This window comes from Prunus mume, linkage group LG3, assembly GCF_029339155.1.
Source record: "Prunus mume cultivar Tortuosa linkage group LG3, ASM2933915v1, whole genome shotgun sequence".
NCBI classification, from domain to species: domain Eukaryota; kingdom Viridiplantae; phylum Streptophyta; class Magnoliopsida; order Rosales; family Rosaceae; genus Prunus; species Prunus mume.
In genome coordinates, this window is record NC_142700.1 from 1,514,177 (window position 1) to 1,537,771 (window position 23,595).

A 23,595-nucleotide genomic window follows, 5' to 3' on the forward strand; every position below is an offset into this window, starting at 1 on the left:
TGTTGGTCTTGAAAAAACTGGAGGTTGCTGGGTTCTTGGGTTTGTGTGTATTTGGGTCAGTGTTTATTTTGTTAGATGAAGGCCATGCCCTTATCCTTTGAGCAGTTTCAAGGGAAGGGGGTGTTAGATTTCTCTTCTTCAATTTCAGAGCCACAGCCCCCGCAAAATCAACATCTCCACCACCACCACAATCAGCAGCAGCAGCAGCAAAAGTGGAATCAAAACAGCAACAAGGAGAATTGCTATGTGGGCAACACTGAGCCCACCTCTGTTGTTGACACCAGAAGAAGCCCAAGCCCTTCCACATCCTCTTCAGCACTGTCTTCTTCTCTCGGCGGCGGCGGAGCCAACGGCAGTGGTGGTGGCGGTCCCCGAAATCTCCAAATTCCCCAATTTATCGGTCCCGTCACCGGCGAAGTTTTGACGAAGCGCCGCTCCCTTCTGAAAGAGAGTGGGATGAGCACCCACGGGAGGGAATACGTGAAGGGGTCTCAGTGGCTTAGCCCTGTTGAGTAGCTGAGCACCCCCAGAACCATCGAAGCCTTGGAAGCCCGTAAAGCTCAGTGTCGTTGTTGGGCGTTGACAGCAACCGAGTCGTTGGGAACTCGACGCTCGAACTCAATTCGGGAGTACCCATCTGAGATTGAGAATTGATGGCTGTGAAACCCATCAAAGCAAAGGAATTGGAAGGTTGGTTTCCCTGGAAGGAGCTGAGAAAGCCACTGTCGCAGCCCAAATCAAAGCCATTGTCAAAAGGGTTGGTGGAGACGACGTTGAGGAGAGAAGAGAAGCAGGATTTGGAGGGGAACATCCAAACAGCGCTGCTGGACATCGGTAGAAAACTGAGAAAAGGGTAGAGAGAGAGAGCTGGGTTCCGGGTTCGTTGCAGAGAGAGAGAGATTTTATTAATTTTTTAGATTTTTTAAATATTTTTGGTTTTTAATATTTTATTCATATTTTAATCAATTTAAAATTTAAATTTTTTAAAAATGTGGACCCACCGTGCCACGTAGGCAACTAACAGAGAGATTTGACAAAAACCTTAACAACAGAACCACATTGTAATAAATTTTAAAGACCGGGGTATGTGATTGTTATAATCGAAAAGATATGGACTAACATGCCTTAAGGATGTAACCATAGGGTACTAAACTGTAATTAACCCTTTAATAAATCAAGTAGAAGTCAAAACATCAAAATATCGGTAATATTGAGCTGCTCATTGTTCAAAAGAGTTTGGATAGGTCTTTATATATATGCTACTAGGTGATGGAAGAGGATTTTTCAGCCTTGATCTCTGTTAGAAGGGATTCTTTCTCTTGTTAGCTTTGCTGTAGAGGTGGCTTATGTTCTTTCTTATCCTCTGCGGAGGTTTTAACTATGTTGGTACAAATTTGGAAAATGACAGGTGTTAGTGTAGATAAATGAAAAATTTTGAGTGAAGACAATAATTATTATCACATAATTAAGTTCAAAAATCCAACAAGACAACACAACAATTTAGGTACATCAAGCATTCTATTAATATGATGGACAAAAGTATAACCCCAGTCTATTTAATCAACGGCCGCCAAAGCATCTCTAATAGTGAACGCAAATCTTCCATCACGCTTCACCAGCAACCCTAGTTCAAATCAATCGAAATGAACTCCTTCTCGAAGCGAACGAAGCGTTAGGGAAGAAAGACAGAAGGAGAAGGGGCAAAAAGGGAATAGCAGAAAAGGTTAAGTGGAGAACATTTTCGACAATTCACTGTGTTGATGAGAAAACAAAATTGAAAATAATAGTAAAAAGAGGGCATTTCCGTCATTACATTGTGCTTAAATACAGCGTAAAGTTGGATTGAACTTTAGTATATGTATATATACATTTTAGCGAGGCTTGATGGCTTATGTGACAATTGTGTGCGTTAATCTATATCAATAATCCAATTCATACTACTAACAAAATCAACTTTTATGTTATTGATATACAGTGTCTATATGCTTCCAAAGTTTGTGATGCATGGACACTTCTCTATTAATAATCCAATTCATACTACTAACAAAATCAACTTTTATGTTATTGATATACAGTGTCTATATGCTTCCAAAGTTTATGATGCATGGACACTTCTCTATTAAGTCGGATGTCTAATTTTAGCGTCTTAGTTTTAGAGATAGTAAGTGGACAAAGAAAGAGTTTTCGACGCAGCACTACATCAATTTTATTCAATTTTCTTCTAAATAATTTTTGTAATTTACCAAAAAGTAAAAAGGGCATCGCAAACCAAAGGAGTAAAGACTGAGAATGAATATTGGCTTGTTGACTTGAGAGAGAGTATATAACTTATAAGAAGTGTCAATGAAGCTAGAGATGCTGGTAACGAAGAAGCGTCAATCAAGCTAGAGATGCGAACTTTTTAAGCGTGGAATAAAGTATCGTGGAGGACTTTAATTTACTTCCAGATAATCAAAGTCTCCTCAAAAATCAAACCAGCTACCAGTCCCTTCTTTGTCAGCATCTTAGTTTCAACCGTGTTCGAAAAAAGTTGTCTTGTACACTTCTAACAAACCCAAAATAATTCTCCAAAATTTTATAAATCGTTTTTAAGCACCATAAAATTTCCTGGGTGTCACACGTACACATACTGTAACATAACATATTTAGGTTTGAGATTTTGTAGCACCTGGTATCTTCTTGCTTCAAATTCAAATGACTAGCTTCTCGTGGCTTCATTATTATGCCTGTTTATCCCCATGCAGTTCTTACACTCAATTATTTCTTAATTTCCTATCACCTTTTGCACAAAAGAATAATTGGATGAATTGTCTATCCTCGGTTCAGTTTGAGTGATGAAGTGGGTTAAAAGTTTTCAGATTCCCATTGCTTTCAATTCTGGATACATTGTTATCTGACAGTTTTTGCTTGATATGCGTGCTTGATGTCTTTGAACAACTGCAGGTCGAGTTAAATATTTTGTGTACATAAAGTAAAACCAATTTGTTATGGTATCAATTTATCAAATGCCAAACTAATCCAGACTGGAAACAAGTTTTCAACAAAACGCAAATCCAATCAAGCCATATTAAAATATTAAAATAAAAATACATTTTTGCATGAGATTTTGATTGATGGACTGACGGAAGAATATACATCGTAATTGCTTTGTTCTTTCCGGTTGGCCCACATCAGAATCTTCCAATCCAATGATAAAGAAGAGGATGTCAGAAGAAAATTCAAAGACAAGACTTGAAGAAGGAAAATATGGGATTGGTCAAAATTGGACCCCAACCGCTACCTCAAATTAAGGGTCAGGAAACCATATAGACCTAGTATATTTTTAAGTCAAGAAACCATCTTGTCTTTCCTTTAAGATAAAGTTGTTTGTACTTGTCAGTTGAGCAAGAAAAATGGGTTCCTCAAGATCAATGCTTTTCTTCATTAATCTTGCTATTATTATCTTTAACCTTGTTGCTCCCACCATAGCCCAAGATGATGGTGTGTGCACAGAAAAAGCTGAGTACTGCTTGAAATGCTCTGATACTGGCACCTACACAGCAGGTGACAAGTACCAAGAGAACCTCAACAGCCTCCTCTCTTCCTTCTCCTCCAACACCCAAAACAGTTCCGGGTTTTACAATTCATCCAGGGGACAAGACTCCAACAAGATCAATGCAATTGCATTATGTAGAGGAGATCTCTCACAGGACTCTTGTCAGGCTTGTCTCAACAAGTCTACTGATATTCTCTTGCGAAATTGTTCAACTCAAAAGGAAGCAATCATATGGGCGGAGCCTTGTATGGTGAGATACTCATACAACTTGATATTTGGTATTAAACAAGAGGACCCTCTTGAGTATGTGCCTAGCCCAAACCCTGCTAAAAATCCCCAACAGTTTGAGCTGGTGCTTAGCCCCTTGTTGGATATCTTAAGTGAAAGAGCTGCGTCAGGGGATTCTCTTAAAAAATTTGCAGCAGGCCATGCAACTGTCCCTGGAGGTGAAACAATATACGCACTTGCTCAGTGCACTCCAGACATAGACAAGCAAAATTGCAGCAGTTGCCTTAAACGGTCCGTCACAGAAATTCAAACCTGTTGCGGTGGAAAGCAAGGAGGAAGAGTTCTTAAACCCAGCTGCAATTTAAGGTACGAGGTTAGTCTTTTCTTTGGGTCTACAGCCAATTCGTTAGTAGATATTCCAGCTCCAGTTCCGGCAGCACCAGCACCTGAAGAAGGTATGTATGGTATAGTATGGTTACCTCGCATATCTTCAATTTGATCCATGTCTTACTGTTGTGTGGTGTGGTTTTGGCTTTTGATAAGATATCCCATCTGATTTTCAGCAAAAAAGAAGAGTAACACAAAACAAACTGTCATCATCATCGTTGTGGTTTTGGTTGTTTTTGTCACTATTGTCAGCAGCATATGCTTTTTCTTCAGAGTAAGGAAACGAAGGGTAAAACTTGAACAAGGTAAGTTCAACTCTGTTTATTTGTCTTATCTGAGGTTTTGGAACTCTGTTCGCTAATTCATTTTTCCCTTTTCAGATGAGAATTTGGAAGACGTTAGTCTGGTGGAATCGTTGCAATATGATTTTGAAACTATAAGATCTGCAACAGATGACTTCTCGGACGCAAATAAGCTTGGACGAGGTGGGTTCGGAGCTGTTTACAAGGTAACACAACAATCGCTTTCACAAGAAAAAATCTATTAATCTAAGCATGGTTTCCTCATTTTTCTGTTTTAAACATTCAGGGTAGGCTATTAAGTGGGAAACCTATAGCCGTGAAAAGGCTCTCCAAAAATTCTGAACAAGGTGATCGAGAATTTAAGAATGAGGTCATGTTACTTGCTCAGCTTCAACACCGGAATTTAGTAAGGCTCCTAGGATTTTGCTTGAAAACAGATGAAAGGCTTCTCATTTACGAATACGTACCTAACACAAGTCTTGATCACTTCATTTTTGGTACATTTTATTTCATATATTTTATAGTAATTTCTTAAAGATTAAAAAAGTTCATATTTCATTTAATGAAATTGTATTTAGACCCAAACAATCACGAGCATTTGGATTGGGAAACACGTTACAAGATCATAGGAGGCATTGCTCGAGGGATTCTTTACCTCCATGAAGATTCTCGGGTTCGAATTATTCATCGCGATCTCAAAGCCAGCAATATTTTGTTAGATGAAGATATGAACCCCAAAATTGCTGATTTTGGATTGGCAAGACTGTTTGTTATTGATCAAACTCAAGGAGATACACAGACAGTTAGGGGAACCTAGTAAGTACTGTGATAATATGGCTAACTTATACTTTCATATTGAGCTGTCCTTACAACAGAAAGCTTCATTGAAAAACAAAAAAAACTTGCATGTCTAATAGATGGAATATAATTCATGCAGTGGATATATGGCTCCTGAGTATGTAATTCATGGTCGTTTTTCTGTCAAAACGGATGTCTTCAGTTTTGGGGTGTTAGTTCTTGAAATTGTAAGCGGTAAAAAGATTGGTAGTTTCCAATATGGCGAGAATGAAGAGAACCTATTAACCTATGTGAGTATGAATACATTAAAGTCATTATATATTCTCTGTTTTGCCTTGGTAAAATTTCTTTTTGAATATATTGATGTATTTTATAGGCCTGGAGAAATTGGAGGGAGGATACAATTCAAAACATCATAGATCCCGAGTTGATGACAAATTCACAAATCGAAACGATGAGATGCATCCACATTGGTTTACTGTGTGTGCAAGAGAATGTGGTGGACAGGCCAACCGTGGCTTCAGTTGTATCCATGCTTAACAGCCAGTCTCTCGCACTTCCAGTACCCTCACAACCTGCATTCTATATGCATCACAACACTGGATCAGACATATCTGCACTGACTGAGTCAGACCAATCCAAAAGCCTCTCTGTCTATGTCACAGAAAATGACCCTTCAAATATTACTGAACCATATCCTCGCTAATGGTCGAGTACCAACCATTCTGTAACAAATTTAGGCTTTAAATTTTGGTTTCTTTGCTATGTCAGCATTATAGTTGGTGTCTTCTTGCTTCAAGTTGGTGTGTTCATCGTGAATAAAATGGCTTACCCTAGCTTCACTGTTATGCCTGTTTATCTTCATGCAGTTCTCTGTTTTCGAGCGGCAACAGAAGTTACTTTGATCAAAAGCTCTGTGCATGTGTCAGGAATTAAGGACTCAAATTTTACTGAACCATATGCTTGCTTGTGGGGCTGAGTATATATCAGCCATATTACAACGTTATGGCTTGCTGTGGAAGTGTATGAGATCCTTGATATCTTTCTATAACTGCAGCTGAAGTTAAAAGTTTTCTCCGCATAAAACCAGTTGTCATATCTTTGGGAGGCCAAATTAAAATTAAGAAAGAACTTGTAGAATTATAGTTAGGGGACATGGTGGAGTGAATTCGTTTTGGTATCAAATGCCAAACTAAACTAATCAATCCGAACTGGAAACAAATTTTCAACAAAACCAAATCAACCCAAATCCAACCAACCAAATAAACAAGCCAACACAAGCCAATAAATTTTGGATTAATTTGGTACAGACCCGCCGTAGAGCATAGGGAATGTAAAGTGTGGCTGATATCAGCCGACACTATACTAGACCCACATGGCCTCTTCAAAGTTATGAAGGGTGCAATAAATTCTACCTATTCAATTGAAGCTATAAGTGGAGACGAGTTGTTACTTGTGAATTGAGCAAGAAAAATGGGTTGCTCAAGATCATTGATTGTGAAACTTCACCTTTATACCTGACGACAAACTTGGGATGCAAGTTCCACTTTGCACGTCCTATGCCCACTTTCTCCATTTTCGGTTAATGAGAGTTGTGCGTGATCGACCCCCAACCGTGTTCATGTTATCCCACAATTCATGTGGATTGGGGAGTGCGAGTGTTTGAATATATCCACTAACCCACATCGGGCCTATTGTGTATGAGTGCATGTGTGGACCCACATTGAGTGGTGCACATCCAAACTCGCATTAAGTGGCGTGTTAGATATTTACCATAGAAGCCAATATAAAATAGATATTTCTAAGGAAATAATATATAATAATCAAAAGGGCAAGAACGTTGCTTTAAATACATAACGTACACAAAGTAACAAGTCTATGGATTAAGATATAAATGGAAAGTGATCTAAAAAAGTTAGAGGAGATCTCTCACAGGACTCTTGTCAGGCTTGTCTCAACAAGTCTACTGATATTCTCTTGCGAAATTGTTCAACTCAAAAGGAAGCAATCATATGGGCAGAAGATTGTATGGTGAGATACTCATACAACTTGATATTTGGTATTAAACAAGAGGACCCTCTTGAGTATGTGCCTAGCCCAAACCCTCCTAAAAATCCTTAAAATTTTGAGCCGGTGCTGTTGAATTATAAGCCTTAAGCTGACTTAAGAGTTAGTTAATCAGTTTTTTCCTTTTATCCTTGTTTTTTGACAAGTGTATGTTCTCCATTGGTTACCTAAGTGAACGGCTGAGATCATCTTGTGATGTAAGAGATCCAGCTACTGTGCATAACAGATATATTCCTCACACTATGTGTGTGAGGTTATTAGAGAGAAAATATGATGAAATGAACTCTCTGCTGCTACACGTATAGCAGACAGATTCTCTGCTAAATTTTCTTTCTGCTCCTTCTTCCACTTAATTTTTCCTTCTGCAAAATCTGAATACACTAACATGGCCTCAGAGCCAGGTTGGATTGTCTAAAGAGTGGGCGTTCAATCTGTGAAATAAGAAGATATCATCGGGAAATTTGAGTTTTCTTCTAAATCTGAAAGCAACTCGTTTTTGGAAGAATCAGAGATCAACCATGGCTGGATCTGGAAGCTCAGATGTGATAACTCCAATTTTCTCTGGTGAAAATTATGAGTTTTGGAAGATTAAGATGGTGACCATATTCAAATCATATGGGCTTTGGAATCTGGTAGAGAAGGGAATTCCAGTTTCAGATTCGAAGAAGAAGGAGAAGGCAAGCGAGGAGACTTCAGAGGAAGAAGATGATGAGAAAACAGCTGCAATCCTCATGAAGGATGCAAAGGCTCTGGGTATTATCCAAAATGCAGTCTCAGATCAGATTTTTCCACGAATAGCAAATGCAGACTCTGCCAAAGCTGCTTGGGAGCTATTGCATGGAGAATTTCATGGTGGAGATCATGTTAGATCGGTAAAACTTCAAAATCTTAGACGTGAATTTGAATATACTAGGATGCATGATAGTGAGTCATTGTCTACTTATCTTACTAGACTGAATGATCTGATTAATCAAATGAAAACATATGGTGAAGTGCTCTCGAATGAGAGGCTTGTGCAAAAGGTTTTGATTAGTCTTAGCAAGGTTTATGACCCCATTTGTTTAGTGATTGAAAACACTAAGAGTCTAGAGACTGTGGAGTTGCAAGAGGTAATTGCTATTCTGAAAAGTCAAGATCAACAATTTGAGTTACACAATGCAGATGCAACTGAGAAAGCTTTTGCCTCATTCACAGTGAGTTCAAAAGGTCAGAATAAAAATGCAACTAATTCTGGTCCATCCAAGGCTCAGAAAAATTGGAATCCTAAAGGCAAACCTTGGGAATCGAAAGGCAAGCCTCAATGGAATAATTCTGCACAGACTCACAGCTCATCTAGAGGTCAAGAAGCTGTAAAACCCCAATGCAAGGTGTGCTCCAAGTATCACTTTGGAGAATGCAGGTATAAAGGCAAGCCAAAGTGTTACAACTGTGACAGGTTTGGTCACTTGGCTAGAGAGTGCATTGCAGAGAAGGTGTGCAAAAGGCAAGTGCAAGTCAAAAGGAGGTGGTGGAAACTGTTTTATGCAAACTGCACTACCATGAGTCAAAACCGAATGGGGATTGGTATATTGACAGTGGCTGTAGCAATCATATGACAGGAAATGTGGATTTGCTTGTTGACATAAGGACAAATGTGGCTGGAAAGGTGCAGATGCCAACTGGTGCTCTTGTGAATGTGGCTGGCATGGGTTCACTAGTTATTGACACAACAAATGGAAGAAAATACATTAGGGAAGTAATGTATCTTCCGGGCTTGAAAGAGAATCTGTTAAGTGTTGGACAAATGGATGAGCATGGATATTGTTTGGTGTTTGGAGATGAAATGTGCAAGGTGTTTGAAAGCTCTTCAATGAACAGCCTCATTATCAAAGTCCAAATGATGAAAAACAGATGCTATCCCCTGTCATTCCTAGCTGAGAATCAACTGCTCATGAAGGCTAGTATTACACATAGCACATGGATTTGGCACAAAAGGCTAGGACACCTACACTTTAGAGGACTGAAACAGTTGAGAGACAAATATATGGTACATGGATTACCTCAATTGGAAGAGCAAAATGTTGTGTGTGAAGGCTGCCAGTTTGGAAAACAACACAGGGATGTTTTTCCAAATAATCAAGCTCAAAGAGCAATCTCTCCACTTGAGTTAGTCCACACTGATCTTTGTGGGCCTATGAAAACTGAATCTGTGGCAGGAAATAAATACTTCATGTTGATCATTGACGACTGTACAAGGATGAGTTGGGTGTATTTCTTAAGAAACAAATCTGAAGCTTTCAATTGTTTCAAGAAATTTAAATCTATGACTGAGTTGCAATCTGGACACAAAGTGAAATGCTTGAGAAGTGACAGAGGTGGAGAATTTCTATCTTCTGAGTTCATAAAGTTTTGTGAAGATCATGGGATTCAAAGACAGCTCACAATGGCCTATACTCCTCAGCAAAATGGAGTGGTAGAAAGGAAAAACAGGACTGTGGTTGAAATGGCCAAGTCTATGCTACATGAGAAGGAAATACCTTATTCTCTTTGGGCAGAGGCTGTACACACAGCTGTATATATCTTGAATAGATGCCCTACCAAGGTGTTGAACAATGTCACACCTTTTGAGGCTTATAGTGGAAGAAAGCCAGGCATTGCTCATCTGAAAGTCTTTGGCTCTTTATGTTATGTTCATGTGCCTAATGAACTAAGACATAAACTTGAGCCCAAGAGTGTGAAAGGAGTGTTTGTAGGATATGCAACCTGTGAGAAAGGCTATAGGATCTATGATCCAATCTCCAAGAAGCTCACCTTATCAAGTGACATTATCTTTGATGAAGAGAAGTCTTGGAACTGGTCCGAGCACTCAAATAAAGTTGTGACATCATTTCCTGATGAAAGCCTAAGTGAGCATGACTTTGATATAGGAGATGGAGCTGAAAATGTTGCACTAACACCTCAGACTCAAACCCGATATGAAAAGAGTCCATCATTCTTTCAAGCATCATCACAACATATCTCAAGTGACACAAGTAGTGAAGAAAGGAACACTCAAGCTTATGATCACTCACCATTGAAGTGGAGAAAGTTAGATGATGTGCTTGCACAGTGCAATCTCTGCATCATTGAACCAGAAAGATATGCAGAGGCAGCTCAAGACAAGGCATGGCTAAGAGCTATGGAAGATGAACTCCAAATGATTGAGAAAAATGGTACTTGGGAATTGGTTGACAGACCAACTGAGAAACCAGTTATTGGAGTCAAATGGGTTTACAAAACCAAGCTAAACTTGGATGGTTCAGTTCAAAAGAACAAGGCAAGGTTAGTTGCAAAAGGATATGCTCAGAAACCTGGACTGGATTACAATGAAACCTATGCTCCTGTGGCTAGATTGAACACCATTAGAACCCTCATTGCCTTAGCTGCTCAGAAAGAGTGGAAGCTGTACCAGCTTGATGTAAAATCAGCGTTTCTAAATGGTGTATTGCAAGAAGAGGTCTATATAGATCAACCGGAGGGTTATGTAATCAAAGGCAAGGAAGATAAAGTTTATAGGCTGCACAAGGCTCTTTATGGTTTAAAACAAGCACCTAGAGCTTGGTATGGAGAGATAGACACCTACTTCATGCAATGTGGTTTTAAGAAAAGCCTAAGTGAAGCTACTTTGTATACTAAGTCAAGAGGAGATAGAGATATTCTCATTGTCTCCATTTATGTTGATGACATTGTGTATACAGGGAGCTGCAAAGAATTGTTAGATGAATTCAAGGAAGAGATGATGATGAAATATGAGATGACAGATTTGGGCCTTCTACATCACTTTCTTGGCATGGGGGTGGTTCAAACGAATTCAAGCATATTCATTCATCAAAAGAAATACGCAGGTTCTCTATTGAACAAATTTGGCCTAAATGAGTGCAAGTCTGTAACTACACCTCTTGTAGCAACTGAAAAGCTAGTTAAGGATGACGGAAGTGGAGCAGCAAGTGAAGAGCAATATAGAAGCATCGTAGGTAGCCTCTTGTACCTAACTGCCACCAGACCCGACATTATGTATGCCTCTAGTCTGCTTGCTCGTTTCATGCATTACCCCACAAATAAGCACTATGGAACTGCTAAACGAGTGCTAAGGTATGTGAAAGGGACTCTAGACTATGGTCTAGAGTATGTAAAAGGAAGGAATGCAATGCTGATTGGCTTCTGTGACAGTGATTGCACTGATTGGGGAGGATCAATTGATGACAGCAAAAGCACTTCTAGATATGCATTCTCCTTTGGCAGTGGTGTCTTCTCTTGGGCTTCAGTCAAGCAGAATTGTGTGGCGCTGTCCACAGCAGAGGCAGAATATATAAGTGCATCGAGGCTACTGCTCAGGCCATTTGGCTTAGATTCGTGTTGGAAGATTTTGGAGAACTTCGACAGAAGCAACCCCATTGCAGTGTGACAATACATCTGCGATTGCCATTACAAAAAACCCTGTGTTCCATCAGAAGACAAAGCATATTGATCGAAGATATCACTTCATCAAAGATGCACTTCAAGAAGGCATCATTGACTTGGTGTACTGTCCTACTAAGGAACAACTAGCTGACATTTTCACCAAACCTTTGGCTAAGGATCCCTTCAATTATCTCAGGAGCATGCTTGGAGTTAAATCAGCTCAAGACTTAAAGGGGAGTGTTGAATTATAAGCCTTAAGCTGACTTAAGAGTTAGTTAATCAGTTTTTTCCTTTTATCCTTGTTTTTTGACAAGTGTATGTTCTCCATTGGTTACCTAAGTGAACGGCTGAGATCATCTTATGATGTAAGAGATCCAGCTACTGTGCATAACAGATATATTCCTCACACTATGTGTGAGGTTATTAGAGAGAAAATATGATGAAATGAACTCTCTGCTGCTACACGTATAGCAGACATTCTCTGCTAAATTTTCTTTCTGCTCCTTCTTCCACTTAATTTTTCCTTCTGCAAAATCTGAATACACTAACAGGTGCTTACCCCCTTGTTGGGTATTTTAAGGGACAGAGCTGCGTCGGGAATTCTCTTCAAAATTTGCAGCAGGGCATGCACTGTCCCTGGAGATGAAACAATATACACGCTTGCTCAGTGCACTCCAGACATGGACAAGAAAAACTGCAGCAATTGCCTTAACAAGACCATCTTAGATATTCCAACATGTTGCCGTGGAAGGAATGGAGGAAGAGTCCTTAAACCCAGCTGTAATTTAAGGTATGAGAATTATAGTTTCTTTGAGTCTAGAGCCGGTTCGTTAGTAGATATTTCACCTCCAGTTCCATGACCTGAAGAAGGTATGTATGCTTATTATGGTTACCCTGCAAATCTTCAATTTGATCCATGTCCTACAATTGTGTGGTGTGGTTTTGGTTTTTGATAAGATATCCCATCTGATTTTCAGCAAAAAAGAAGAGTAACACGAAACAAACTGTCATCATCATCGTTGTAGTTTTGGTTGTTTTTGTCACTATTTTCAGCAGCATATGCTTTTTCTTCAGAGTAAGGAAACGAAGGGTAAAACTTGAACAAGGTAAGTTCAACTCTGTTTATTTATCTTATCTGAGGTTTTGGAACTCTGTTTGCTAATTCATTTTCCCCTTTCAGATGAGAATTCGGAGGACGTTAGTCTGGTGGAATCGTTGCAATATGATTTTGAAACTATAAGATCTGCAATGATGACTTCTCTGATGAAAATAAGCTTGGACAGGGTGGATTTGGAGCCGTTTACAAGGTAACGAAACACTATCACAAGGAAAAAGATTCATCATGAAAGTTGTTTTGCGTAATTAACTTTTCTAATTTTCTTATAAACCTTCAGGGTGAGCTAGCGAATGGAAGATATATAGCTGTGAAAAGGCTTTCTAAGAATTCTGCACAAGGTGATCGTGAATTCAAAACTGAAGTCACGTTAGTTGCTCAACTTCAGCACCGGAACTTAGTGAGGCTGCTAGGTTTTTGCTTGAAAAAAGGGGAAAGAATCCTCATTTATGAATATGTGCCTAACACAAGCCTTAATCATTTCATTTTTGGTATGTTTGCTCTACTTTTTGTCATAATTCATAATCATTTCTGCCTCGATTTATATTATGGAAAAACATATTAACAAAATCATGTTTCATTTTGATGGAATTGTATTTAGATCCGACTGATCACGCACATTTGGATTGGGAAACACGTTACAAAATCATAGGAGGCATTGCTCGAGGGCTTCTTTACCTTCACGAAGATTCTCGACTTCGAATTATTCACCGTGATCTTAAACCTAGCAACATTCTGTTGGATGAAGATATGAATCCTAAAATTGCGGATTTTGGCATGGCGAGATTGTTTATGATGGATCAAACCCAAGGAGATACTAAGACAATTGTGGGAACCTAGTAAGTATCTGCAAATTTCAAAGCTCAATTACATTGTTGTGCTTGTTCACACCATAACAAAAATTTTAATTTGATGAATATAATAATGCAGTGGATATATGGCTCCAGAGTATGCAATTCATGGACGTTTTTCAGTCAAGTCGGACGTTTTTAGTTTTGGCGTGTTAGTTCTTGAAATCTTAAGTGGTAAAAGGATTAGCAGTTTTCGAAACAGAGAGAATGAGGAGGATCTTTTAAGCTATGTGAGTATGAATATAAGGTTTTACATTACCAAACTCTTTTTCTACAAAAAAACATAACAAGAGAAAGCAACATAATTTCTTCTTTAATTAATGTGTTTATGAACTTGATAGGCTTGGAGGAATTGGAGGAATGATACGGTGGCAAATATCACGGACCCAAAGCTGACGACAGGTTTAGGAATTGAAATGATGAGATGCATCCACATTGCATTGCTATGCGTCCAAGAAAATGTGGCAAGCAGACCATCCATGGCTTCAGTTGTCTCTATGCTTAACAGCCATTCTGTCACACTCTCACTACCCTCACGACCGGCATATTATTTGCAATATAACAGTGGATCAGACATAACAGGGTCCGATGAATCCAATATAAGTGTCAGGAAATAAGAATTCAGATTTTACTGAACCATATGCTCGCTAGTGGGGTGGGAGTGAGTAGGGGTGGTTGCGGTTCGGTAACCGCGAATTTTTACTCAAACCATAAACCGACCGACTATTTGCGGTTTGGTGATTTTTGAAACCGCAAACCGACCGCATTTTGCGGTTTACCGCATTGCGGTCGGTTACAATTAGCGGTTTAAAACCGCGAGTTCTCAAGCATTCACAAAAATATAAATTCACAACCTAAATAAATAAATACACAACCTCAATTTCTCAAACATATATAAATTCACAATCTCATCAACTTCTCAAGCATTCACAACCTAAGAAAATTAAAGTTACAATTTCAAGCATTCCAATTAAAGTTAAACTTCTCAAGCATTCCAATTCCAAATCCTTTAAAGTTATAAACCAAAAGGAAAATGCAAAGCAAAATGAATTAAAGTTACAACAAAAAAGAAAAATTCAATTCAAAGTTAATTAAAGTTACAAACTAAAAGGAAAATGCAATGCACCAATGTTACAAACTAAAGTTATAAACTCAAGTGTTGGTGGTGAGTGGATTTGAAGAACCCCGTTGTGTTGTTTGAGCACCAATGTTATTTACAAATAAAACAACATAGTGTAGTACATTTTATTATAAGAAGAAGCATAAATAACATTAGTATAAATAAACTAATTACTTACAAGTTGTCATATGTTCTATTTCCTTGTAAAATTCAACTTCATCATCCGTGTGGCTATACTTTGCGATTTGCGGTAACCGCAAGTTTTGAAAATTAAATACCGCAACCGCAAATGCAGTTCGGTTCTTAATACCGCAAATGCGGTTCGGTTTACCATGATTGCGGTTTCATTGCGGTAAATTATCGGTTGATTTTTTGGTTTTTCGGTTTTTCGGTTTAAAATGCCACCCCTAAGAGTGAGTATGTATCAGGAACAATTTATTTTCTTTTCTTTGATATGCGTGTTTGATTGATATATTTGAACAACTGCAGTGAGTATGTAAAACCAATTGTCGTTTATTTGAGAGGTTTATCAAATGCCAAGCTAATCCGGACTGGAAACAAGTTTTCAACAAAACCCAAATCCAATCAAGTTAGCCAACACAAACCAATAAATTTCGGATTAATTTGGGTTGGGCTAATGGGTTTAAGCCCATATTAAAATATTAAAATTAAAATAAATTTTTGCATCAGATTTTTATTGATGGACCTCGCAATTGCCTTGTGCTTTCTGGTTGGACCGCATCAGAGTCTTCCAATCCAATGATAAAGAGTGAAGAAAATTCAAAGAGAAGACTTGAGGTCAAATTAAGGGTCAGGAAACCATCTAGACCTAGTATATTTTTAAGACAAAGTCGTTGTTACTTGTTGTGAGTTGAGCAAGAAAAATGAGTTCCTCAAGATCAATGCCTTTCTTCATTAATCTTGCTATTATTATTGTTGACGCAGAAAAATGGTTTAATACTTTCCCGCGTAACTTAGTGATTAGGTCTCTTCGGTATCTGATGTCCTCGGTAGGGTGTGCGATCTGTAAGATAGCAAACACACGGTAATCCTAGGGCACCGGTGTGGTACCGGCCGAAGGCTCTCCGATGCTTAAGTAAGTACGGATTGAGTAAGTTTGAACTACAGATCAATAGGCAGTATGCCGTAAGTTCTGATTGACTACCTTCAAACTGGGATAGATGTCCTCTTTTATAGGCCTTGGGAGGTGTGCAATTTGTTTAGAGTTTCGATGTGGGACTCTGGGCGTCAATTGTGAGACTGCCACGCGTCCAGAGGGGCGAGTTGCCCTAATGTTGCGATCGGTAGGTTTGGTACCGAAGGTGAGTGCCGAAGGCACACGTAGCCCTGGTTTGGTCCACGTGTTTGGTATTCATTGGCTGTTGACTTTGGTATAAACAATTATCTTAAACCTTGTTGCTCCCACCATATCCCAAGATGATGGAATATGCACATTCACAGGTGATTACTGCTGGAAATGCTCGACATCGCACCTACACAGCAGTGGCAAGTACCAAGAGTACCCTCACAACCTGCATTCTAGTGGTTGAGTACCAACGGTACAGTAACATATTTAGGTTTTAGATTTTGTTTATTTATTTAGCACCAAAGTTTTGTTGGTAACTTCTTGCTTCAAATTCAAATTGGCATTGATAAAATGTCTTCCCGTGGCTTCACTATTATGCCTGTTTATCTCCATCCGGAGAGGATGTGGAATATCTTCTGAGTTATGTAAGTAAAAAGGAAAAAAACAGAATTTTTTTTTTTTTTATCTCTGATTATATTTCTACAAATTGACAAATTAATGGTTGCAGGCATGGAAAAGTTGGAGGGAAGGGACAGGTGCAAATCTAATAGATCCCACAATGGGGATTAATTCAAGAAGTGAAGAAGTTATGAGATGTGTGGGAGCAAATTTCGTCCCACTAGAATATTCGCCTAAGATTCCTTCGTCTTCTCTACTTTTCTTTCTCCCTGCAAAACAGATCGGGGTAAGAGGACCACACCCAGCAGGTGTTGGCCAAAGGCCCTCCGATGCCTAAGTTAGGTATGGTATTTCAAGGAAAACCGGGTGGCCGGAGCCGTGTGTGGTAGCCGGAGCCTATTTATAGTGGTCTCGGAGGCTAGAGTTTCAGAGGAATGATTCCATAAATGGAAGGGAATTATTCCTCCCCTATTTGGAATTGATTTGATTAATTGGGGTAAATCAAATCCCTAATTATGGTAGGAATCAAATCAATACCTAATTTAATTAGGTAACTCCTCATTTAATTAGGAATTGGGGTAGGAATCAAATCAATTTTCTCAATTTAATTAGGTAATCCTCAATTAAATTAAGTAACTCCCAATTAGGTTGAGTAATTCTCAATTAGGTCAAATAATCCCCAAATGAAATGAATTATTTGATCTAGGGTCTGATTTAATTCGGTTCCCACAAGATACATATCCACATTGGGACTAATTAACTCACATCACCTGCGCTTGTAAACTGACGAGGTTTTTTTTAGTTTTCGTACGAAATTGGCAAGTTGCCTAGAAAAGAAAACATGTCGTTGGGGTTGGAATGGGTTTGGAGCTTAGGCCATCTCCAGTCATGGGCTATATCCCAAATATAGCCCTAAAATAATGCAAAACTCTTCTCCGGCATGGGCTAAATAAAATTTTATAAATTTGGAAGCATTGGCTTTAGCCAATCGGGCAAGCTATGTAGCCCAGCTTTAGCCTAGGCCAAATTGGGCCCCATGCATTCGCTTTTTAACAACCAACATTAAAGCATATATATTTTTAAAAGCCTTTTTAAATGTTTCAATTCGTGTTGTTTAAGAAAAAAGTATAAAAAATTATTGGTCATGACCATTGGTAGTTAGACCATTGAAACCCATCCTTTATTTATTTATTTATTATTTTTAATTTTTTTATATTATAATTTTACTTTATATAAATGTGGTCACCTTTTTAAATGTTTTCAAGTGTTGTTTAAAAAAAATTACATAAAATTCTTGGTCATGACCGTTGGAGATCAGAATATTGAAACCTTTTTTTTCTTTTTTAAATGTGGTCACATATATGGAATATTTTCTCTAAATAGTAGTTTAATTAAATTAAACAATATATAATTGTGGAATGTATGAGTGTTGTACTATAGTTTTTCTCGAAATAATAAAATATGAAGGCCCCTAAAATATAGCACTGCATGGCTGGAGATGGAAAAATTTAGCCATGCACTATTCTTTAAAAAATTAGTATTTTGGAGGGCTAAATTTTTAGTCTTGGACTACATTCAGCCTTATGACTGGAGATGGCCTTATGGGCTTTCTTTCCTCGTTCGATCGACTAGCTTACCTGGGTCAACTGAAAAATGTGCTATGAAAGAAACAAGAAATGTATAATTGGGCTCTCTGTCTGGATCATGATCATGCATGGAACACAGACAGAGTGGCTTCAAAAGAAAAAAGAAAAAGTGCAAGCACTATAATTAGAATATGCTGGAGTCTTCTTCTTCGTCTTCCACTAAGGTAAACCATGTCTTCGTCTTCGTCTTCCACTAAGGTAAACCATGTCTTCGTCTTCGTCTTAGTCTTCCACTTCATCTTCCACTAATTCGTCTTCGTCTTCGTCTTCCACTTAATTGGAAGCATCGATTTAACTTGGTGGTGTGTGCACCAGCACCACTCAGAGGTCAGAGCTCTACTTTCTGAGAATAAAAAGCTCTAGCCGAAGCTTTTATATATTCTTATTTCTTGTTTGAGAAGCACCAGCACCACTCAGAACAAACACATCAATTGAGATCCTTAACCTTATCATATATACCTCTGCAGGTTTCACCTTGTACAACGAGCCAAAAGAAGATGTCTCAACTTCTATATTCATTTTCAAGATTAATGACAATTAGAAAGCAAGAACCCTAATTGCCAATTGGACATGGTGTTCAACTGGGCAGGCAAGGAAACCCTAATTGCCGAGCCGACCGGTAAAAATTGACCACTCAGTCTCCGCGTGCACGATGACATATACATAGGGGTGCTCAGATTTGATCCATCTTAGTATCTTTCATTACAAGTTCTATTCTTTTGGAATTCATTTTTAAATATGGACCGGTGATACAAAGCATTCAAGATCAGAATAATGGATTTTCTTGCTAATTTTTTTTCTGCTTTTCAAGACAAACACACAAGGCACAATATTACTACAGGATGGCCACCGATCCACAGTATCAACATGAGCATGACATAAAGAATTAATATCGTATCAACTTAATCTATCTGGATCTTCCACTTTTTGCCGATCAAACACTGCCACAATTAATTCTTATTATTATCCTGGATTTGAGAAAAGCATCTACATGTAGAGTCTACTTCCTGTATCGGGATAGTTTTTGCTATAAAAGCCGAAGTTATTTTCATACAGAGGAACAAACAGAGAAATGGGTTCCTCAAGATTGCTAATTTTCTTCATTCTTCCTATACTCTTGGTCTTGGCCCCTCTTGCTCCTACCATAGTGGGCGACCATAGCACCAGCGGTGTTTGCACGATGAGAGCAGAGTACTGCTGGAGCTGCTTCAATACTAAAAACACCAACAATGGAAACATCTACAATCAAAACCTCAATACACTCCTCTCCTCTTTCCCTTCCAACCCCAAAATCAATCCCAGATTTTACAGTTCTTCTCTGGGACGAGCCCCCAACAAAGTGAACGCAATTGCCGTATGCAGAGGGGACGTTGCACTCAAAGATTGCCGCACCTGTTTCAAGGACTCTGTTTCCATTCTCCTGCAGAACTGTACTAATCAGAAGGAAGCAATCATATGGGCAGAGCGCTGTACGGTTCGATACTCGAACATCTCGATTTTCGGTGTGCTTGAATATGAGCCTGTAAAGTTTGTGCCGAGCCCAAATAACATATCAAACGCTGAACAGTACAAGCAGGTGCGCGACCCCTTATTTGGAAATTTAAGTGAGAAAGCTGCAGCAGGGAACTCTGTTTTAAAATTTGCAGCAGGGAATGCGTTGGTGCCTTTAACAAATCAAACTATATATGCAACTGCCCAGTGCAGCCCTGATTTGAACAAACAAAACTGCAGCGATTGCCTTAAAGAGTCCATCCCAAATATGACAGAGTGTTGTGGTGGTGTGGGTGGAGGAAGAGTTCTTAGACCCAGCTGTTATTTGAGGTTTGAGTCCAATCCTTTCTGAGTCTGCAGCAGATACCCTAATAAACCTTCCAAGGTATAATAATTTATTTTTGTTTGTTGCTTAATTTCTTGTTTGAGCCCCAATTAGTTAACACCACGTCGCTAACAAACAGAGCCTTGTGATTTTTGCAGGAAATAATACGAGTGGAAATAATACGAGTATCATTACAATAAAAGTGTCGCCACCGTCGTTCTGACGATTGGTATTGTCATTATGCTTGTGGGAGTCTGGAAGTGAAGAAGGGCAAGAAAGTTTATTCAATTTTGTTTTATTACAATTTTGAATTTAACAAGGGCACTCTTCGTTTGTTGGTGCTTGAATGTGTCAAGACCAATGTAATAAGATTACTCCCTTTTTGTTTAATAATAAAAAACAAGGATTATTCTATGGTTTTGTTTTTAATACAATACGATATTCTAAATTATTTTAATATACAAGCTCTGATGCAAAGGGCAGACACTGTATGGTATAATCTTAATTTTGCTTTTGTAATGTCTAAGTGTATATTCGTGCCAAATCTAAAGGTCTTAGTAAGATTTTGGTTGAAGGAGATTCTAAGCTCCTAATTGATTCTGTTAACAAAGTTTGTGAAGTCCCTTGGCGTCTCCTACACTTTGGTTAAGAATATTCATTTCTTGGCTTGTTTTGAGGAAATTTCCTTTTAGTGTGTCCCACGTGAGGCGAATTTTTCTACAGACGCTTTGGCTTTGGCTGATCATTTGTACATGTCTCCCCATGTTTGGATTCATTCTCTCCCTCCTGCTGCTAAATATAATTGTTTGTTCGATTTAGTTGGTCAGGGAGGGTTGTAGGCTGTAGCAGTGGTTTTGCTTTGTAGTGTTCCTTTTCTGTTCTGTAAGATGTGCGGACTGGACAACTCCAAAAAGCCCAATTCAAAATGAATGCGCATGCAGAAATAAACCCCAAGATTTTAGCATGGCGAGGTAATATATTAGATTTTAGCATGGCGAGGTTGTTCGTGCTTGATCAAACACAAGGAAGTACCAATTGAATTGTGGGGACCTAGTAAATACTAGCAATGGTGCCCACTAGGCTTGAGCTTGGTTTGGGTTGGTTCGATTTTGGGCTCAACCTGAATACCGAATCGTAGGTTTTGGTTTGGCTATTTTGAAAACCGAAACCAAATCATAATTGATGAAAACCGACTACTTCAGTTAACCAGACTAGGTGGTTTGGTTTGGTTTGGTTTCAGTTTTTTGGCTTTCTGAGAGAGAGAGAGAGAGAGAGAGAGAGAAGAAATAAAGCGATGGAGAGGAGAAGAAGAAAAAAAAAGGGAGAGATGGAGAAGAAGAAGAAGAAGAAGAAGAAGGAGAAAAAGAAAAGAGAGAGAAGAAGAAGAGGGAGTGAAGACTAACATAGGAAGGAGAAAAAAAATAGAGAGAGTGGGAATGATGAAGACAAGACAAACAGAGAGATTGAGAGAGAAGAAAAAAAAAAGATTGAAACTATGTATTATATATATATATATATTTCTTATAATAATATTATATATATATATTAATAATCTTCAGTTTGGTTTGGTTAAACTGTGGTTTTGAATATTGCAAACTGTACACCGAACCATATATTTCGGATGGGTTTGGGTTCAAACCGATGACCAAAACAAATTGAAAAAAAAATCAAACCAACTCAAACCATCGGTTTGGTTTGGGCGGTTTGACCGGGTTACCGGTTAAGGGTAGGAAATCATAATCGGGATAGCAGACCTAAAGCTATGGAATTTGGGTATTCCCTAAATGCCTTTCTGGATATTCCTCAATGTCCCGGCGATTCAAGGTGCGGGCCACGAGAACGGTACTAAATCGAGGCAAACTCTAAATACTAAATATGACCTCAAAATAACAGGGAATAAACAGTGCAGTAGCAATAAATGCGAGAATATTTACTTCCATAATCTCATTTGTTTAATTTTAAAACCGTGTGAAATACGTACAAAGTTGTGAAAATATGTAGGAAAGATGGTGCTATTTATATAGACATGAAGATCTAAATATTGGCATCATGCTTTGTTTAGCAAGTCTAAATTACAAAAAATAGGATAATAACATGTTTTTTTTTATGTTGTTTGTCATGTTAAAATACTAACCATATTTTAATAAATCAAGTAGTAGTCAAAACATCAAAATATCGGCAATATTGAGCTACTCATTATTCAAAAGAGTTTGGATAGGTCTTTATATCTATGCTACAAGGTGATGGAAGAGGATTTTTCTACGTTGATCTCTGTTAGAAGGGGTTCTTTCTCCTGTTAGCTTTGCTGCAGAGGTGGCTTATGTTCTTTCTTATCCTCTACGGAGGTTTTAACTATGTTAGTGTAGATAAATAGAAAATTTTGAGTGAAAACAACAACTATTATCACATAATTAAGTTCAAAAATCCAACAAGACAACACAACAATTTAAGCATTCTATTAATCTAATGGACAAAAGTATAACCTCAGTCTATTTAATCAATGGCCACCAAAGCATCTCCAACAATGAACGCAAATCTTCCATCGTTGCCCCTCAACCAGGCCAACCAGCTAGTTTGAAATCAACTGGAGATGAACTCCTTCTCAGAGCGAACGAAACATTTACAGGGGAAGAAAGACAGAAGGAGAAGGGACAAAAAAGGGAAGAACAGAAAATGTTAAGTTGAGGTCATTTCGGCGCTGATGAGAAAACAAAATTGAAAATAATACTAAAAATAGGGACATTTTCGTCATTACACTGTGCTTAAATACAGTGTAGAGTTGGATTGAGCTTTAGTATATATATAATTTAGCGAGGCTTGATGGCTTATGTGACAATTGTGTGCATTAATCTATATCAAGAATCCAATTCATACTACTAACAAAATCGACTTTTATGTTATTGATATACAGTGGATATATGCTTCCAAAGTATGTGATGCATGGACACTTCTCTGTTAAGTCGGATGTCTAGTTTTAGTGTCTTAGTTTTGGAGATAGTAAGTGGACAAAGAAAGAGTTTTCGTCTGAGACTATGTGGAATATCTTCTGAGCTATATAAGTAGAAAGGAAAATAACAGAATTTTTTTTTTTTTTTAAATCTCTGATTATATTCTTACAAATTGACAAATTAATGGTTGCAGCCACGGAAAAGTTGAAGGGAAGGGACAGGTTTAGATCCCACAATGGGGACTAACTCAAGAAGTGAAGAAGTTATGAGATGCATCCACGTTGGGTTATTATGTGCGCAGGAAAATATAGCTAATAGGCCAACCATGGCTTCTATACTTCTGATGATCAATAGCTCCTCTCTCACTCTTCCAGTGCCCTGAAAACCAACTTTCTTTTTGCATAGTAGTGTTGGATTTGACGTGTCTTCGGGATGTCAACGTAATTCAGAGGTGACAACCGGGTCAGATCTATCCAAGAGCAACTCTGTTGTTAAAGCCCCAGAAGATGAGCTTTCGTTGATCACCCAAGTATATCCTCGATAGTGCCTGCAGATACATGCATGCATGGAAACTACATTTATGAAATTATATTATATATATACTAAAACCCAATGCAACTAAACACTGTAGCTAAGCACAGTGAAATGACGAAACGACC

The 23,595-nt window shown here is 38.4% G+C and overlaps 2 protein-coding genes and 1 pseudogene across 4 annotated transcripts; all 3 read left to right on the forward strand.

The window, feature by feature from the left end:
- The first annotated feature begins 3,264 nt into the window (after positions 1-3,264).
- LOC103324570 (cysteine-rich receptor-like protein kinase 29) lies at positions 3,265-6,098 on the forward strand. The gene is made up of 7 exons (XM_089048624.1): positions 3,265-4,218; positions 4,327-4,455; positions 4,531-4,658; positions 4,739-4,949; positions 5,031-5,268; positions 5,390-5,540; positions 5,627-6,098. The coding sequence occupies exons 1-7, from the start codon at positions 3,393-3,395 to the stop codon at positions 5,954-5,956; spliced, it is 2,013 nt and encodes a 670-aa protein (XP_088904750.1). The 5' UTR covers positions 3,265-3,392; the 3' UTR covers positions 5,957-6,098.
- On the forward strand, positions 6,074-14,355 carry LOC107880642 (cysteine-rich receptor-like protein kinase 10; annotated as a pseudogene). The gene is made up of 9 exons (XR_016125090.1): positions 6,074-6,125; positions 7,166-7,383; positions 12,288-12,606; positions 12,714-12,842; positions 12,917-13,043; positions 13,131-13,341; positions 13,452-13,689; positions 13,781-13,931; positions 14,043-14,355. The product of XR_016125090.1 is annotated as a cysteine-rich receptor-like protein kinase 10 (transcript).
- Positions 14,356-18,361: 4,006 nt separating this feature from the next.
- LOC103324577 (cysteine-rich repeat secretory protein 38-like) lies at positions 18,362-20,402 on the forward strand. Of its 2 annotated transcripts, XM_089048629.1 has the most exons (3): positions 18,362-18,499; positions 18,640-20,048; positions 20,147-20,402. In XM_089048629.1, exon 2 carries the CDS (start codon positions 19,245-19,247, stop codon positions 20,013-20,015), a length of 771 nt encoding a protein of 256 aa, XP_088904755.1. In that variant the 5' UTR covers positions 18,362-18,499; positions 18,640-19,244; the 3' UTR covers positions 20,016-20,048; positions 20,147-20,402. The 2 variants fall into 2 exon arrangements, with proteins under 2 accessions (XP_088904755.1, XP_008224867.2); XM_008226645.3 differs by lacking the exon at positions 18,362-18,499 and having other exon boundaries at positions 18,514-20,048.
- The last annotated feature ends 3,193 nt before the right edge of the window (positions 20,403-23,595 follow it).

Coding starts and splice junctions, on each gene's coding strand:
- LOC103324577 (XM_089048629.1), top strand. CDS start 19,245: ATGGGTTCCTCAAGATTGCTAATTTTCTTCATTCTTCCTATACTCTTG.
- LOC103324570 (XM_089048624.1), top strand. CDS start 3,393: ATGGGTTCCTCAAGATCAATGCTTTTCTTCATTAATCTTGCTATTATT. Junction 4,219..4,326: donor AGCACCAGCACCTGAAGAAG/GTATGTATGGTA, acceptor TCTGATTTTCAG/CAAAAAAGAAGAGTAACACA. Junction 4,950..5,030: donor TCTTGATCACTTCATTTTTG/GTACATTTTATT, acceptor AATTGTATTTAG/ACCCAAACAATCACGAGCAT.